At 43.7% G+C, this 17,035-nt stretch overlaps 1 protein-coding gene across 1 annotated transcript in view; it reads left to right on the top strand.

Moving 5' to 3' along the window:
- PSMA2 (proteasome subunit alpha 2) overlaps nucleotides 1–16,003 on the top strand; it is a 41,464-nt gene extending 25,461 nt beyond the window's left edge. Inside the window, exons 7-8 of the mRNA XM_029589545.1 lie at nucleotides 5,097–5,154; nucleotides 15,682–16,003. Of these exons, the coding sequence (XP_029445405.1) occupies nucleotides 5,097–5,154; nucleotides 15,682–15,798 (175 nt within the window). The 3' untranslated portion in view covers nucleotides 15,799–16,003. The remainder of the gene's footprint in view (nucleotides 1–5,096; nucleotides 5,155–15,681) is intronic.
- The last annotated feature ends 1,032 nt before the right edge of the window (nucleotides 16,004–17,035 follow it).

The raw sequence follows: 17,035 nt of genomic DNA, 5'->3' as shown, positions 1-17,035 counted from the left end.
GAGCCTGCCTAGACACGGTCAGAGTTTTTCTGCCACGAGACAGAAAGTCCACCATGCGTCACCTATTTCGCTGTCTCAAGCTCACCCCATTCCCTTCCACCCGTCAGATATTAACCTCCTTGGGGCATATGGCGGCATCGATCCAAGCAGTGTCAAATACACGTCTCCATATGAGGCAGATTCAGTGGGATCTCGAGGCAATGGAAACAGCATTCATAAACGTTGACATGCAAAATACGCTTAAAAGCGGCAATGATCCAAGAGCTGGATTGGTGGCTACAGTGCTCAACTCTCACCAAGGGCGCACCGCTCGTCCTGCTCCCACACAATGCAGTACTCACTACGGATGCCTCCCGCAAGGGATGGGGGAGCACATCTCAACAAACTACAAACTCAAGGGCAATGGACCATACAAGATCAGTCCTAACAAATTAACTTCCTAGAACTATGGGCGTTAAGATACGCCCTCCAAACCTTTGTTTCTCACCTTCAGGGCCACCGGGTCATGGTATACCCAGACAATCAAGTGGCCATGTTCTATATCAACAAACAAGGAGGATCGGGCTCCTGGATCCTGTGCAAGGAAGCCCTCCCCATCTTCCAGTGGGCCAACAGTCACGCAGTTCAGTTACAAGCAACTTATCTACTCGTCATCGCCAACACTCAAGCGGACAGACTGAGTCGAGGGTTCCACCCACACAAATAGTCTCTCCATTACGAAGTGGGAAAGGCCCTCGATAGACCTCTTCGCCACCGAATCCAACTAGAAGGTGGCTCGCTTTTGCTCAGTGTGGCCCAGTCCATGCAGGGATGCCCAGGATGCTTTTCTCATACCATGGACAGAGCCACTAATGTATGCGTTTCCATCGATTCCGCTCATCACTCATACTCTACAAAAGTGCATGCAGGACGGGGCTCAACTAATTCTAGTGGCACCCGCATGGCCGCGACAACCATGGTACACACACCTTCTGCAGTTATCAACAGATACACCGCTACAGCTACCGCAGCGGGAAGACCTCCTGTCTCAGGAGCAGGGAATGCTCCTCCACCCGCTCCACTCGTCCCTGCATCTAACAGCTTGGAGGTTGAACGGGTCTTTTTATCTGAGCAAGGGTTCTCCATCACAGTCCAGGACATAATGTTGGAATCCAGGAAACCATCCACCAGACGCAGTTATCAATTTAAATGGAAGAGATATGCAACATGGTGCAGATCCAAAGGCATAGACCTGCTCACTGTGCACCTGACAAGTTACACTCTTTGTATACTGCAGGTTTCGCAACTGCCTCAGTCAGAGTTCACCTTGGTGCCATTGTGGCCTTCCACAGGTTTATGAAGGTCAATCCATTTCACTACAGCCATCTGTGTCCTGATTTATTCGAGGTCTAGCCCATCTACGACCGCCAGTCTCCAAGCCTCCAGTACCCTGGAATCTCAACCTGGTTCTGGAACAACTAATGTTACCACCATTTGAGCCAATGGACTCTGCACATATCAAATTCCTTACTTGGAAAGTAGTGTTCTTAACGGCGGTTACGTCAGCTCGACGAGTGAGTGAATTACAGGCATTAGTACATTATAGCCCGTATCTCCAATTTTACCACCATAAGGTTCTTCTGCATACTCATCCAACGTTTCTCTCAAATTATCTCCCAATTCCACCTCAACCAGTCTATTGAACTCCCAACGTTTTGGCCAAAGCCATATCGCAACGAATGGGAGAAATTACTGCACACCTTAGACTGTAAAAGAGCATTGGCTTACTATAAGCAACGAACCAACTCGCAGACCAGGCCTTCACCGCTCTTTGTCTCCTTCAACCCCAATGCTCCGGATCTTCCAGTAGCCAAACATACTATTTCTAGCTGGATCACCCAGTGTATACAATTCTGCTACGAAAAACGACAGTGCAAACTGTCTTCCCAACCCACAGCTCATCAAACAGGTGCGGTGGCAACCTCCTTGGCTCATCTTCGACACGTAGTTCCATTGGACATCTGCAAGGCTGCTACGTGGGCGTCTCTTCATACTTTCACTTCCCATTACTGTCTGGATCAACAGACCGTGGAGGATGCTAAACTGGGAAGCATTCTTCTACAAACATTATCCACAGAGTAACAGAGTCGACTGTCACTCACTTTCATCACACTTCAGGGAGATCAGAGACTAACAATTTTCATTCAGTGTGATGTGGTGCTTAGGACTCCCATGACAGCATGGCTAATTCAGTGGAAAAGAGGCGACTGATGTCCGAAACTCAGGGACCCGTCTATGGCCATGTTAAACAGGTCAATGTGGCCACTCTGGAACTACCAGGAGCATGTTGCTCGGATGTTTTTCTATCCTCTGTAATTCCTTGTCCACCAGATCCCATGGAGGGAAGACAAGATTCCCTTGAGTCCACAGCAGCACCAGAGCTCAGATTCCTTCCGTACGGTGTTCTGCTTAGCAGCTGTAAAATCACAATGCCTTGTGTTCTTTGGTCGGTAAAATGCCATCTTCCATGAATGAGACACATCGCTGCCTCCTACAGCTCCCATTTCCCAGGGCCTAACTTTCTCAGACTGAGAAAATCCACCTAAACATTGTTCACTCCGACGATGTGAGACATTACTAGCCGCTCCTAGTGCTGCTCTGCTCACAGAATCAACTCCCGGGCCTCTCGAGCCACTGCCTGATTCTTGGTTCCGCCTTGACGGTTGATGTAGGCCTCTGTCATCACATTGTCTGATAGGATCCGTACTGGATGGTCACATAACCTTGACAGACAGGCAAGCAACTTGAAATGCACCACTCTCATCTCTGATTGATAGACCATGAGGCCACCTGTTTCGACCACTGGTCCTGCGTTGACTGATCTGACCCAGTATCCAAAGAGACTTGCATCAGTGGTGACTATTACCCAGTTCCACACCGTGCTTGAGATTGGTGCGAGGAAGCCACCACAAAAGACTATCCCTGGCTTCCCTCTCTAACAGAAGAAGAAGATTAAACTCCTCCAATAATGGATTCCAGTGAGAGAAAAGAGCCCCCCTGTGAGGCCACATATGCGCAAACACCCAATGCATTAATTAAAGTGTCAATGCCATGGATCCCAGGACCTGTAAATAGTCCCAGACCCTGGGCACCGAAAGATCTAACAGAAGCCTAATCTGACACTGCAATTTCAGCAGTCTCTCTCTGTGAGAAACACACTCTCCGCTAGCATGTCAAACTGAACTCTCAGATACTCCAGAGTTTGAAAGAGGACTAAATGGCTTGTTGCTAGGTTCATCACCTATCCTAGAGACTTCAAGCGCATCGGTACCTTTTTGTACTGATTGTCAACAGAGATCCTCTGATTTTCCATGAATGAACTTAAAAAAAAAATGTATTCCTCAGCATCCATGTTATGCTTGGGGCAAACACTTCGTCACTGCTTCTTACTGTCTCTCAGCCTAGTAAGTGTAATATCATCATAAGATACTAATGTATGATTAAAATTTGGTAAAAATAAATAAAACATCTGGGTCCACATCCTGTAGACCAGAGGTAGCCAACTCTGTTCCTCAAGAGCCACAAACAGGCCAGGTTTTCAGGATATCCACAGTGAATATGCACAAGATAAGTTTTGCATGCACTGCCTCCACTCTATGCATGTTCATTGTGTATATCCCGAAAACCTGGCCTGTTTTTGTTTGTTGAGGGCCAGAGTTGGCCACCCCTGCTGTAGATAGTCCTCTTTAGGCCAAAAGATTACATCTAAAATGTGCTCAGCCAAGTGAATAGAATGTTGCATCTTCTGAATCGAATCTAGCATATCCATACATTTAATAAAAACTTTTTGATGAGTTGTGGTCCCATATCTCAACACTATTATCTCGTTCATCTCGAATCAGAGAGTAACTTGGTCAGTTCTACCCATGAATTAGCTAGATCACTTGGAGCTCTATAATTCAAAGAACAAATTTGGAACCCGTTTTCCCATAAATCATAAAAACAAATATTTTCACCCAAAAGGTTGTTTGACAAGTGATTTGTCCATAACATCTATTTCTTATAAATCACTGCTGCTTCTCTTTCCTTGTTCTCTATTCTAGGCTGTTGTTGGAACACATAACCAGCCTAAAAAGTTCAAAAGTAATTACAGTGTCCTCCAGAATTCACCATGTTTCAAATGAACAGCAATTGTCTGGTTGCTTTTCCTCTACCAGATCATAAATCAAAGCAATCTTATTTCTCAATGTACAGTCAACAATGAAACTTTAAAAGGTTTATGCTCTACTGAATCCAAATGCTTAAAAGAAATATGATGTAAAACTTGTTCCTTTCTCTTAAATTTCTTCTGTAAGGAATTTCACCTAACTCATCCATATCTACCCCTCCCCATCACAGCCTCCACAAAGGAGATCTCACCGTCTTATATAACAAATCACCCACTACTCCTAGATCTTCTAATTCCATTCTTCCCAAACTCACACGAACCACAGAGTAGAGATCCATAGTGCGTCCCTTGAAGGGGCCCTGAAAGGTAAGGGTCAACAAGAACCAAGCCACACGGCCAACAACTTCCAAGTGAGACAGGCAAGTCCAAGAGACAACAGTGTTTAATTCACACTCTGCATCTCTCCCGGCCTATGGCTATTCACAAAGCTTTGTAATAATCTAAAGAGCTACCAATACCATATAAGTATTTTCCACAGCATACATGCTATAAATATAATACTGTACTTTTAAAATCATTCACAGACTTCTCTTTTGCTTTTTTTACTTTTTATTTTTGAATTCAGTGTTGAAAGGTTTCATCTTGAGATTTACTTGAAAATCTTCTGTGATCTAATTTGAAAACTACTAACATGGACAAGAGAGGAAGCAGAGGGATAAGATACAAAAATTACCCACTTGTGGTCGAAGTGTTCTTACCAGAAGACCGTGCACACAGCAGTGACTATTAGCATATGATTCCTCACCCAGAGAACAACCTTAACAATGTCTTCTAAAATTTGCTGCTAATGCTTAGCTAACAGTTTCGGTTTTTTTGTTCAGAAAGTGGTTTCTGTAAGGAGCTAACTTTGCAGATCAGAATTGGAAAGTTGTGCAATCTTGTTTTACAGATACAATGAAGAACTGGAACTTGAAGATGCCATTCACACTGCTATCTTAACACTAAAGGTGAGTTAGCCATTTATTAGGTGTCTATTTCTTTTTTAATTGATATATACGAAGCAGGGAGCTTGTGAGGGAGTCAGTTGGATGATTAGATCGAGGGGTTAAATGGGTATTTAGGGAAAGTGAGACTATAGCGGAAAGACTAAATGAATTCTTTGCCTCTGTGTTTACTGACGAGGATATTGGGAAAATACCTATGCCAGAAAAGGGTATTTAATGGTGTTGATTCGGAAGAACTGAAACTAATCACTGTGAACCTGGATGATGTAATAGGGCAGATGGACAGACTGAAGAATAACAAATCGCCTGGACCAAATGGTTTACACCCCAGAGTTTTGAAAGAATTAAAAAAAAAATGAAATTGCAGATCTGTTACTAGTAATTTGTAACCTATCATTAAAATAATTTATTGTAGCTGAAGATTGGCATCACACTGGCCATCTTTAAATCTTTAAAATGGGCTCCATGAGTGCTCCGAGAAACTATAGACCAGTGAGCCTGACTTCAGTACCTTGAAAAATCATAGAAAATATTCTATTAAGAACAAAATCACAGAACATATAGAAAGACATGGTTTAATGGGACACAGCCAGCATGGATTTGTACAAGGAGAGTCTTGTCTCACCAATCTGGTATATTTTTTGAAGAAGTTAATAAACATGTCGATAATGGTGAGCTGGTGGATATAGTGTATAAGGCCTCCATGAGAAACCTCTGAGAAAAATAGTATAATGGGATAGGAGGCAAAGCCCTATTTTGGATTGCAAATTTGATTAAAATATAGAAAACGGAGAGTTGGTCAGTTTTCTTAATGGAGAAAGGGAAATAATGGCATGATTTAGAGATCTCTACTGAGACTGGTGCTTTTTAATATATTTATAAATAATCTGGAAAAAAAGGATATAGTGATTGAGGTTATCCAATTTGCAAACAGCACAAAATTATTCAGAGTTGTTAAATTACAAGCAGAATGTGAGAAATTGCAGGAGGACCTTTCGAGACTGGACATCCAAATGGTAGAAGAAATTTAATGTAGACAAGTGCAAAGTACAGCACATGAGGAAAAGTAACCCACACTGTAGTTACCACAATGTTAGTTTCCATGGGGAAACTGCACCTAGAGTACAGTCTGAAATTCTGGTCGCCACAATTCAGAAAAGGTACAGAGAAGGGTGACCAAAATGATAAAGGAGAAGGAATGGCTCCTCTATGAAAGGCTAAAGAGGTTAGGGCTGTTCAGCTTGGAGAAGAAATGATTTGGGAGTGGGAGGGGGGGATATAATAGAAGTCTATAAAATCATGAGTGGAATAGAATGGGTAAATGTGGATTGTTTATTTCTTTATCAAACCACAGATCAGTCTAGACAAGTGGGTTTTGCATCCCTACTAGAAGATGAAGGCAGAGAACAAAAGCGTTTCAGGCACTGCAACATAAGAGTGCCACCTGCAGTCCCTCAGTATTTCTCGGTCTCCAGCAAATGGTAGAGGTGCAAACCTGCAGTCTGAGAGAAAAAAAAAAAGTTGAGAGCTTATCAGAAGAGTTGCTCCCTGAGGTGTTGAGCACCTTCCTGGGCCATCCCTCAGGAGGAGGAGGGGGGGGAGGAGGGTAATCCCCCTAGTCTTTGCCTGCAACATCTGGAGCGATTGATAGCCTTGGGACTGGCTGCCTCTCCTTCTGTAGTCTCCTCCCCTGGGCCTTCGTCCGGATTTAGGGACGTAAGGGGTTTTTCTCTTGAAAGGGAGCTGTGCTTTAATTAATAAATAAGGGCAAGGCTTTCTGGCAAGGGCTGTCTGAGGTGGGATGCTTCATCAGGAGCTGAAAGCACCATGAGGAGTGAAATTCTCAGGCCTTCCGTCAGCCCCAGGGTCCAGAGCAGTTTGAGGAGGGTGGGTTACGCCGGCAGCAGATCTCGGCGGGCCTCATTAACCTCGCAGTGCTGCAGTCAGGCTACATACACAGAGAAAATGGTGTATGCTTCTCTCCATGGGGGAATCCTGTAAGGCATGCGGCTCGCAGCGTGGCTGGCTTAATTCACCACAATCTGTTTGGACTGTGCCTGGGGGGAGGGAACCTCCTCCTAGGCAGAAAGCAGGAAGAAAGGTCAGCAGGCACTGCTACAGAGATCCCTGGGGAAATTGGAGATGCAGCTAATGTGAGGAATGCAGTAGGAAGCACGTGGCTTTGAGAGTGCCTAGGGATTCCCCCCTCCCCCACCTTAATCCGGTTTTTCTTAAATAACAACTTAGGCGGTCATCTTTCAAATAAAGAACTTTTATTATCAAGAGGAATAAAGGAAAAGAAACTCAGAAAAGTAAATTTAAAACATTGCACAGTCATTTTCTGAGGTACTGGAATCAGATCTCCTCCAGCTGTCTGTAAAGTAGCAGAGAAAAGATGCCAGTCAAATGTTTTTTTTTTGTTCTAACCATAACTTTCTCTGTCACGCCCATTTCCCCTTTGCCCTTATTTAGTATTACTTCTCGCAGTTTTTTTTGGTAACTATAACATTCCTGAGCACACATCACCACAGTGCTTTGGAATTTACATGTTATGTGCAATCATATAGAATCTCTTGATGTGATTGGGTTTAAAAGGTCTTAGACCCATGTATAGGAAATAGTGAAGATTAAGATCAAAAGGTACTGTAAAACAATTAAAATCAAAGGCTTTGCAGAGCAAATCATCTATTTCGTTATCTCCAATGATTCAAGCAGGAATGGGGGGTAGGAGAGTCTGATGGCAGCATTCAGGCTGAAGATTCCGCTGAGATGGAAGACTTCTCAGCGGATTTTATTCTGCTTCACAAGGCCTATCTGGCAAGGAAAGGGGCAGGGAGGAAGTGGCCCCTGGACCAGCAGCCATGGCACCCCCTCTAAGAGAGCAAAGATGGCCCCAGTGGGGGGGCTCTGGAGGCCTGAGCTCTGGGGGCTTGTTCAGACTCCTGTGTCTGGGACGTGCTACAGTTCAGGATGAGGACAACACTGATGACCTGCAGGAGCATCTGGCAGATGATCCGGAGGATAATGTTCCCGTGAATGGTGGTCCACATGGGGATCTGGATGCCAACCCTGAAGCCGATTCGGACAAGGACACCCAGGATCCAGAGAAAGTACTGGCAGCAGGAGATGACCCAAGGGTGAATGATGACATAGACTTAATTGGCATACCGGGGTACAAATTATATCGCAATGACAGAGAGGAGCACCCGGGAGGCGGTGTGGGGATGGCATAGAGTCCAACAGGATAAACATCCTGCATGAGACTAAATGCAAAATTGAATCTTTATGGGTAGAAATCCATTGTGTGTCGGGGAAGACTATAGTGATAGGACTATACTACCGTCCACCTGGTCAAGATGGTGAGACGGACAGTGAAATGCTAAGAGAAATTAGGGAAGCTAACCAAATTGGTAGTGCGGTAATAATGGGAGACTTCCATTACCATAACATAAATATAAATTGGTGACGTGGTATCATACACTTTTAATTTACTGGTGCTATAATAATTTTTACTCAATGTAGGAACGTCTATTAAATTAGGGACCATCATACCACCCACTGTGCATTCAAGTTAATATTTGTATTTGTACTTTAATGGGTCTTCTTAAATCATTGGTCCAAACAGTTCAGGATTTATACTTCGTTTTTTGTTTTTTTAAATTTTTACTTAAAATATAGAAGATATGACTTCCCTTGAGTTGGTGTCTGAGTCAGAGGTCCGGGATTTGAACCGGCTTTCTCCGATGTTCTTCACGTCGCCGCTTGCTGCTAGGCTATTGAACGGATTAAAGGTCCCTCACAATATTTGGACCCAGTGCCATTTCTCTGTCTCAGCGGAGAAAGCCAGTTCAAATCTCGTCCTTGAGCTATGCGGGGAGAGCCGGACCAAGAGAGTCAGCTGAATTTGTCTCTGAAGCAGTGGATCGCGAAACGCGCGCGTCGGACCTCCGACTCAGACACCAACTCAAGGGAAGTCATATTGTGATAAATTGCAGGAAGACTTTGTGAGACTGGAAAATTGGGCATCGAAATGGCAGATGAAACTTAATGTGGATAAGTGCAAGGTGATGCATAGAGGGAAAAATAACCCATGCTATAGTTACACAATGTTAGGTTCCATATTAGGTGCTACAACCCAAGAAAGAGTTCTAGGCGTCATGGTGGATAACACATTGAAATCGTCTGTTCAGTGTGCTGCGGCAGTCAAAAAAGCAAACAGAATGTTGGGAATTATTAGAAAGGGAATGGTGAATAAAACGGAAAATGTCATAATGCCTCTGTATCGCTCCATGGTGAGACCGCACCTTGAATACTATGTACAATTCTGGTCGCCGCATCTCAAAAAAGATATAATTGCGATGGAGAAGGTACAGAGAAGGGCTACCAAAATAAGGGGAATGGAACAACTTCCCTACGAGGAAAGACTAAAGAGGTTAGGACTTTTCAGCTTGGAGAAGAGACGACTGAGGGGGGATATGATAGAGGTGTTTAAAATCATGAGCGGTCTAGAACGGGTAGATGTGAATCGGTTATTTACTCTTTCGGATAATAGAAAGACTAGGGGGCACTCCATGAAGTTAGCATGTGGCACATTTAAAACTAATCGGAGAAAGTTCTTTTTTTACTTAACGCACAAACTCTGGAATTTGTTGCCAGAGGATGTGGTTAGTGCAGTTAGTATAGCTGTGCTTAAAAAAGGATTGGATAAGTTCTTGGAGGAGAAGTCCATTACCTGCTATTAATTAAGTTGACTTAGAAAATAGCCACTGCTATTACTAGCAACGGTAACATGGAATAGATTTAGTTTTTGGGTACTTGCCAGGTTCTTATGGCCTGGATTGGCCAGTGTTGGAAACAGGATGCTGGGCTTGATGGACCCTTGATCTGACCCAGTATAGCATGTTCTTATATTGTCTGATTGTTCAGGAAGGAGGAGTTGCAGCCTCTTATTCCTCGGGTGCACTCGGTTCTAGATGGACTGCGTGGCCCTCCTAGGGCCTTTCCGGTGCCCAAAAAGATGAAGGTGAATTGGGAGTGGGATTCTCCTGAGGCAGACCTCAAGGTCTGTAGGGAAAGGGCTAAGTTATACTCGCTGACAGAGGATGCTTCGGTGGATGCTTCGGTCTCAGCAGTGACCAAGAAGACTACTATTACAGTGGCGGGGTTAGCAGCACTAAGGGATGTGCAGGACTGCAAACTGAAGATTCATTTAAAATGGATGTTTGATGTCTTCGCCTCGAGTCTGCGGGCAACTATCTGTGGTAGACTCATGCAGAGGTCCTGTTTTTATGGGCACAGAAGGCTGCAGAGAAGGATTCCTCCCAGGCCGCCAATTCCATGCAGGCGGCCTGGTTGGAGGCCAGAGTAGCCTACTTGGCAAGATGCGCTGTATGATCTGTTGTGTACGTCAGCCAGGAGTATGGTCTCAGTGGTTATGGCGCATCAACTTTTGTGGTTGCAAACCTGGTCAGTGGATATCTGGTCCAAGATTCAGCTCTGAAATCTTCCCTTTAAGATTTAAATAACATGATGAAGCAGCTGGGGAAATCGAAAGGAAACCGGTTGTCAGAGGTTAAGAAGAGTAGTAAGAATTTTCCTCCCCATTCCCGTTGTTGGGATACGAGGAGGTTTTGTTCTGGCAAGAGTGCCTCAGGTTCTGGACAAAAACAGAGCTCAGGAAGGCGGCAGCCCTTTTGGGGTTCCTGCAGACCCTTTTCCGATAAGAGGACCGGAGGAGGAAAATCCTCGCACTGAGGCCAGGGGATCCACTCTTCTGTTGAAGTTGTAGGGGGAAGATTATCCTGCTTTTATGAGGAGTGGACCAAGATCATGTTGGACCAATGGGTCCTCGAGGTGGTACAAGACTGTTACACTTTAGAATTTTCGTGCCCAGTCAGAGAAGCTTGCCTGGAGTTTCATTGGTAGTCTCAAAGCAAGAGAGAGGTGGTCTGGGACATGCTTCTTCGGCTGCAAAAGATGGACTATATTGTTTCTCTTTCGCCTGCGGAGAAGAGACGGAGGAGGTACTTGATTTATTTTGTGGTTTCCAAGAAGGAAGGCACCTTTTCAGCCTATTCTGGATCTTCAGCAGGTCAATTTGTCATTGTGGGTTACGTGCTTTCATATGGAAACACTGCGGACAGCAATAGCAATGGTCTGCAGGGGAGAGTTTCTGGCATCTTCAGACCTGACAAGCCTACCTGCATATCCCCATACAAGCGGAACATCAGAATTTTCTGAGGTTCATGGTATTAGGGCCACACTTCCTGTTTCGGGCTCTCCCTTTTGGGCTGGCAACAGCACCACGGGACATTCACAAAGGTAATGGTGGTGGTGGCAGCGGTTCTCAGAAGGGAGGGGATACTAGGCCATCCTTCCTGGATGACTGGCTCATTCGAGCAAAGTCAGAGGAGGAAAGCAGTCACAGTGTGATGGATCATGGAAAGGTTGCAATCGCTGGGTTGGGTTATAAACCTGGCAGAGCCATCTAGTGCTCATCCAGTCCTTGGAATACCTGGGTGCATGATTAGACACCTGGATTGGAGAAGTGTTTCTGACTTCAGATAGGATTGTGAAGTTGCAGACACAAGTAACTAGTCTATTAAGTCTTGCAATGCCCAGAGTATGGGATTATTTACAGGTGTTGTGCTCCATGGCATCCATGATAGATGTGGTGCCATAGGTATTTGCTCACATGCGTCTGCTACAGAGGGCGCTTTTATCCTGTTGGGATCCATTGTCGGATGAATATCGCTTTCCTTAACTTCTGCAAGAGGAATCCAGATCCAGTCTCTCATGGTGGCTGTCTCACCACAATTTGGAAAAGGGAGTGGACCTTGAGATTCCAGACTGGGTGGTGGTGACCACTGATGCCAGCCTCAAAGATTTGGGGGCAGTCTGTTGGGGGGCAAATGGTGCAAGGTCAGTAGGTGCCAGCGGAAGTGGTTGATCAGTCAATCACCTGGAAATGAGGGTGGTGCACAGAGCATTGTCTTTCCTTCTTTAGTTCGTGGGAAGATGGTGAGGATCTTGTTGGACATTGCGACAATGGTGGAGTACATCAGTTGTCAGGAAGGGATGAAGAATGGTCAGGAGCTGTTTGCCTGGGTGGAGCTGCATCTGGAAGGAATAGCAGTGTCACAGGAGTCAACAATGTGCAGGCAACAGCTGGGCCCAGGAGAATGGGAGTTATCCTCGGAGAGCTTTGACTTCATTTGTGCCAGGTGGGGCAACCTGCTGTTGGATCTGATGGCGTCATGCAACAATGCCAAGGTGGCTCAGTTCTTCAGTCGCAGGCGAGAGTTTGGGTCTGAGGAGATGGATGCTCTTATTCTACCTTGGCCGAAAGGGATCCTGCTCTTCGCGTTTCCTCCCTGGCGGTCTCACAGAGTACATCCTGTGTCACATAGAGGGTTACCTAGGGAGGGTGCCACGCCATCTGTGGTTGTCAGATCTGGTTCATGTTACAGTAGACAGCCGTCTCAGGTTGGCTCATCTACAAGGGTTGCTTCAACAAGGACCCATCTTTTCGGATCAGGCAGATCACTTTTGTATCATGGCTTGGTTTTTGAGAGGCTATACTTGCCATTGAAAGGATATTCTGAACGAGTTATTGTTCCTTGCTGCAGGCTAGGAGGTCTGCTACTTCCCTAGCATATTCCAGAGTGTGGAAGGTTTTTGAGTCCTGGTGCTTGGAAGATGATCTGGATCTATTGCGGGTGGACCTCCCTCACATCTTGGCCTTTTTTGCAGTGGGGGTGGTCAAGCGGATTGGCCTATAATTTGTTACAGGTTCAGGTGGCAGCCTTGGGTTGTCTTAGAGGTAAGTTGCAGGGGGAGGTCTTTGGCCTCTCATCCGGATGTCATTTACTTTCTGAAGGGGGGGGGTTAAGCATTTGCAGCCTTCACTGCGGAAATTGTATCTGGAATGGAATCTTAACTTAGTCTTTTGGGTGCTGTGAGCCTCTTCAGGGGGCAACGGTTAAGGATTTCACTTGAAAGATGATATTTTTGGTGGCATTTCTTTTTTTTGTCCAGACAGATTTTGGAGCTTCAGGCCTGTCATGTAGACATCCTTCCTTGAGGATTGTGGATGATGGTGTGAAGTTGTGTACAATTCCCTCCTTTTTACCGAAGGTAGCTTCCTCTTTCCATGTGAACCAGACGGTGGAGTTTCCCACTTTTCCGAATTGGGTGCAGGAAACACTGCCGGCAAGAGAAATTAATTTGCTGGATGTTCGTTGGATTCTGTGGCAGTATCTTAAGATCACGAACAGTTTTCATCGCTCGGATCATCTTTGTTCTGTTCAGGGGTCGAAGAAAGGAAGTCTGACATCTAAAGCCACAATCTCTCGCTGGTTAAAGGAGACAATTTTTTCTGTCTCTTTGTCAAGGACATATGGCCCCAGTAGGGTAATGAGCGCATTCCACTAGAACGCAAGCTGCTTTCTGGGCGAAGTGTCAGTTGGTGTTGCCGCAGGAGATCTGTAGAACTGCCACATGGTCTACGCTTCACACTTTCATCAAACATTACCGACTGGATGTTCAAGCACAGGAAGACATGACGTTTGGCGAGAGTGCTTTGAGAGTGGGTCTTTCGTGATCCCACCCAGTGTAGGGAAGCTTGGGTACATCCCACTTGTCTGGACTGATCTGGGGTATGAACAAGAGAGAAAAAATGGTTCTTGCCTGCTAATTTTCGTTGCTGGAATACCCCAGATCAGTCCAGAGGCCTATCCTCTTAATACCAAAAGACTGTTGTAGCTGCGATTAGAATTGAATTCAGAGTTTTTCCGCGTGTATATATTTTGAACCAAGTGAGCTAGTTGGTTGTCCGTTCCTTTTTGGGTGTTAAGGCTCCAGTTCAGGGGGCTCCAATCCTAGGTTCTCTGTTCACCCTAGAAGGGAAAAGTTTGATTGAATTTGAGGTTTTTCCTCTACATTGGCTTGGGTACAGGTCAATACTGAGGCACTGCAGGCAGAACTCTGTTATGTAGCAGTGCCTGAAAAGTTTTTATTTTCTGCCTCCATCTACTGATAAGGATGAAGGACCCACTTGTGTGGACTGATCTGTGGTATTCCAGGAACGAAAATTAGCAAGTAAGAACCAATTTTCATTTACTCTTTCAAAAAATACAAAGACTAAGGGACACTTCATGAAGTTATAAGTAGCACATATAAAACAAATCAGATAATTTTTTTTTCACTCGGTGCATGGTTAAGCTCTGGCATTAATTGCCAGAGGATGTGGTTAAGGTAGTTAGTATAGCTGGGTTTAGAAAAGGTTTCGACAAGATCTGGAGGAGAAGTCCATAAACTGTTATTAACCAGATAGACTTAGGGCCAGCCACTATTTATCCTTAAGCACCAGCAGCATAGGATCTATCTACTGTTTGGGATCCTTCCAGATACTTGTCACCTAGATTAGAAACTGATGGAAACAGGATGCTGGGCTTTAAGGACCTTCAGTCTCACCCAATGTGGCAATTCTTATGTTATGTTCTTATGTTTCAGATAATGACAAAAAACAGAAACCCCTGCAAAATCAAGGGGAAACATCCAAAATTAAAGTACATAAATTGTGTGGAACTCGGCATCAGAAAAATGGTGCTTTCGTTTTTACATCCACCACCTCTCGCCATGCAATGGGCCTCAAGTGGTATACACCTTCAGTGTCATTCATATGCCAGTTCTTTAAACACATATAAAAAAAAAAATCTTCTTTATTGGAAATATTGCGTGTGGGCTATGCCCTTAATCATTTCTATACTCAACTAACTACTAATACATTTTTAAACTGTAAGATAACGAAAAAAGAAAATATAAAAAAATGTAAAAAATACACTCATCTTATACAGACGTGCCATTTACAACCTCACAACTAACTACATAGGAACAAGGAACCCAACATGAACTCATGTTTCAGCAGACACGGCCGCCTGCTTCAGGGGTAATAACTCGGATTGATGAGCTTATGTACAGTCTTTGACGGACGTTTGATTGAATCATATCTTACGTTTAACTCAGTCTGAGTTATTACCCCTGAAGCAGGCAATTGTGTTTGCCGAAACATGAGTTCATGTTGGGTTCCTTGTTCCTGTGGAGTTAGTTGTGAAGTTGTAAACAGCGCGTCTGTATAAGATGAGTGTTTTGGGTTTTTTTTTACAATTTTTTATTTTTTATTTTTTTCGTTATATTAGAGTTTAAAAGTTTATTAGTAGTTGGCTGAGTATAGAAATGATTAAGGGCATAGCCCACATGCAGTACTTCCAATAAAGTAGTGGGTTTTTTTTTTTTTTTTTTTTTAAATGTGTTTAAAGAACCAGCATATGAATCACATTGAAGGTGTATACCGCCGATACCGCTTGAGGCCCATTGCGTGGCGAGAGGTGGTGGATGTAAAAACGAAAGCATCATTTTTCTGTAAGTACTTTAATTTTAGATGTTTCTGTAAGTACTTTAATTTTGGATGTTTCCTCTTGATTTTTTGATATGTTTTACATGTCTCTCTTTGTTTTGTTTTTTAAATAGGAAAGCTTTGAAGGGCAAATGACAGAAGACAACATAGAAGTTGGTATATGCAATGAAGCAGGATTTAAAAGGCTTACTCCAGCTGAAGTAAAGGATTATTTGGCTGCTATAGCATAAGCAGTATTCACAGAATTTATTTTTTTTTGGGAGGGGGGGTGGGGGATTTGATTAAAGTACCTTTTTTCTTCCACTAAAGAAATACAATGTTGAAAATGTTTTGTTGTAGTTTTTTTGCATATTGGCTTATTTCTATATGGTTTGACAGATCTTTTTAAACTGATAAAGGTGAAGAACCTAATAAACTATATCTATTGAACTTTGAGCAGTTTGTGTGCATTTGTGTTATGGTGGCATAGTTTTTCATGGAAAATATGTTGACCCTGGACTTGTAACATGTGACAAGTAGAACTGTGTTTGAATATTCATACAAGCAAGACGTTACACTGCAGGTGCTAAAGTTGATCCGTATTTCCATGGCAGTACTGTTTACTGCGATGCAGAAAACCCACACCATCAGTACTCTTGGCCATTAGTACAGCATGGTTCGGTTATGCTGTACAGATGATAGGATGGAAACTGAAGGTGAGAGATTGTAGAAGTGGCTCTTACTGGTAATCTAATGGCACTTCATTCAGCTTCTCTGTCCTCTCGCAGGCAGTCAAGAAAAAGGAGTAAAATACAAAGAATCTCATCCTGAATAACGTGCATACTTCACTAAGTTCATGCTGGATGAACAGTATGTCATAACATATATTTCTGGTTTTATCATTCATGTAACTGCATAAGGTCTCAGAGATGGTTTACTGGCTGGTTGTACACAAAGACAAACATTAAACAGCTTGTTAGCCCATCTTTTTTCTTTCTGTTTGTTTTTTTGGCAAATGGCCAGCAGTTTTAAAACCACTGAGAGCTTGGTTGTCCTGAAGATTTGCTGCAGCAAATCAATATGGTTTTGCTGACTTCAATCATTTGCTTCCTAAAGGTGGACAAATTCTTTTGTAAAGTCATACTTTAATAAAACAGTTCTGGGTGATCAAATACACTGCCCACTAAAGCTGGAAAGTTAAAGCTCTTAGATTTAGCATTTCATAAACGATGATTTGTTATGGTTCTAGTAAAATTGATTACATTTGATCTTAGAAGTGATAATAGTTCCTCATAAGAGTGCCTGTGTAGTGACTGCTGCTCGATTATGGTGTGGGTAAGGTTCAGGTTTATAGGCTGTTCATGGTGGAGAGAAAGGATTGCAGATTTTGGAGATGCATGTAGCAGATTTAAAACAAATTTAACAAAGTATTGTTTCTGTCAACATACAATTACGTTAGGAACTTGTGGCCAGAAAATGGGGATAAGG

This window comes from Rhinatrema bivittatum, chromosome 2 (genome assembly GCF_901001135.1).
Source record: "Rhinatrema bivittatum chromosome 2, aRhiBiv1.1, whole genome shotgun sequence".
Classification (NCBI taxonomy): domain Eukaryota; kingdom Metazoa; phylum Chordata; class Amphibia; order Gymnophiona; family Rhinatrematidae; genus Rhinatrema; species Rhinatrema bivittatum.
This window is presented reverse-complemented; position numbering and strand designations above follow the sequence as displayed.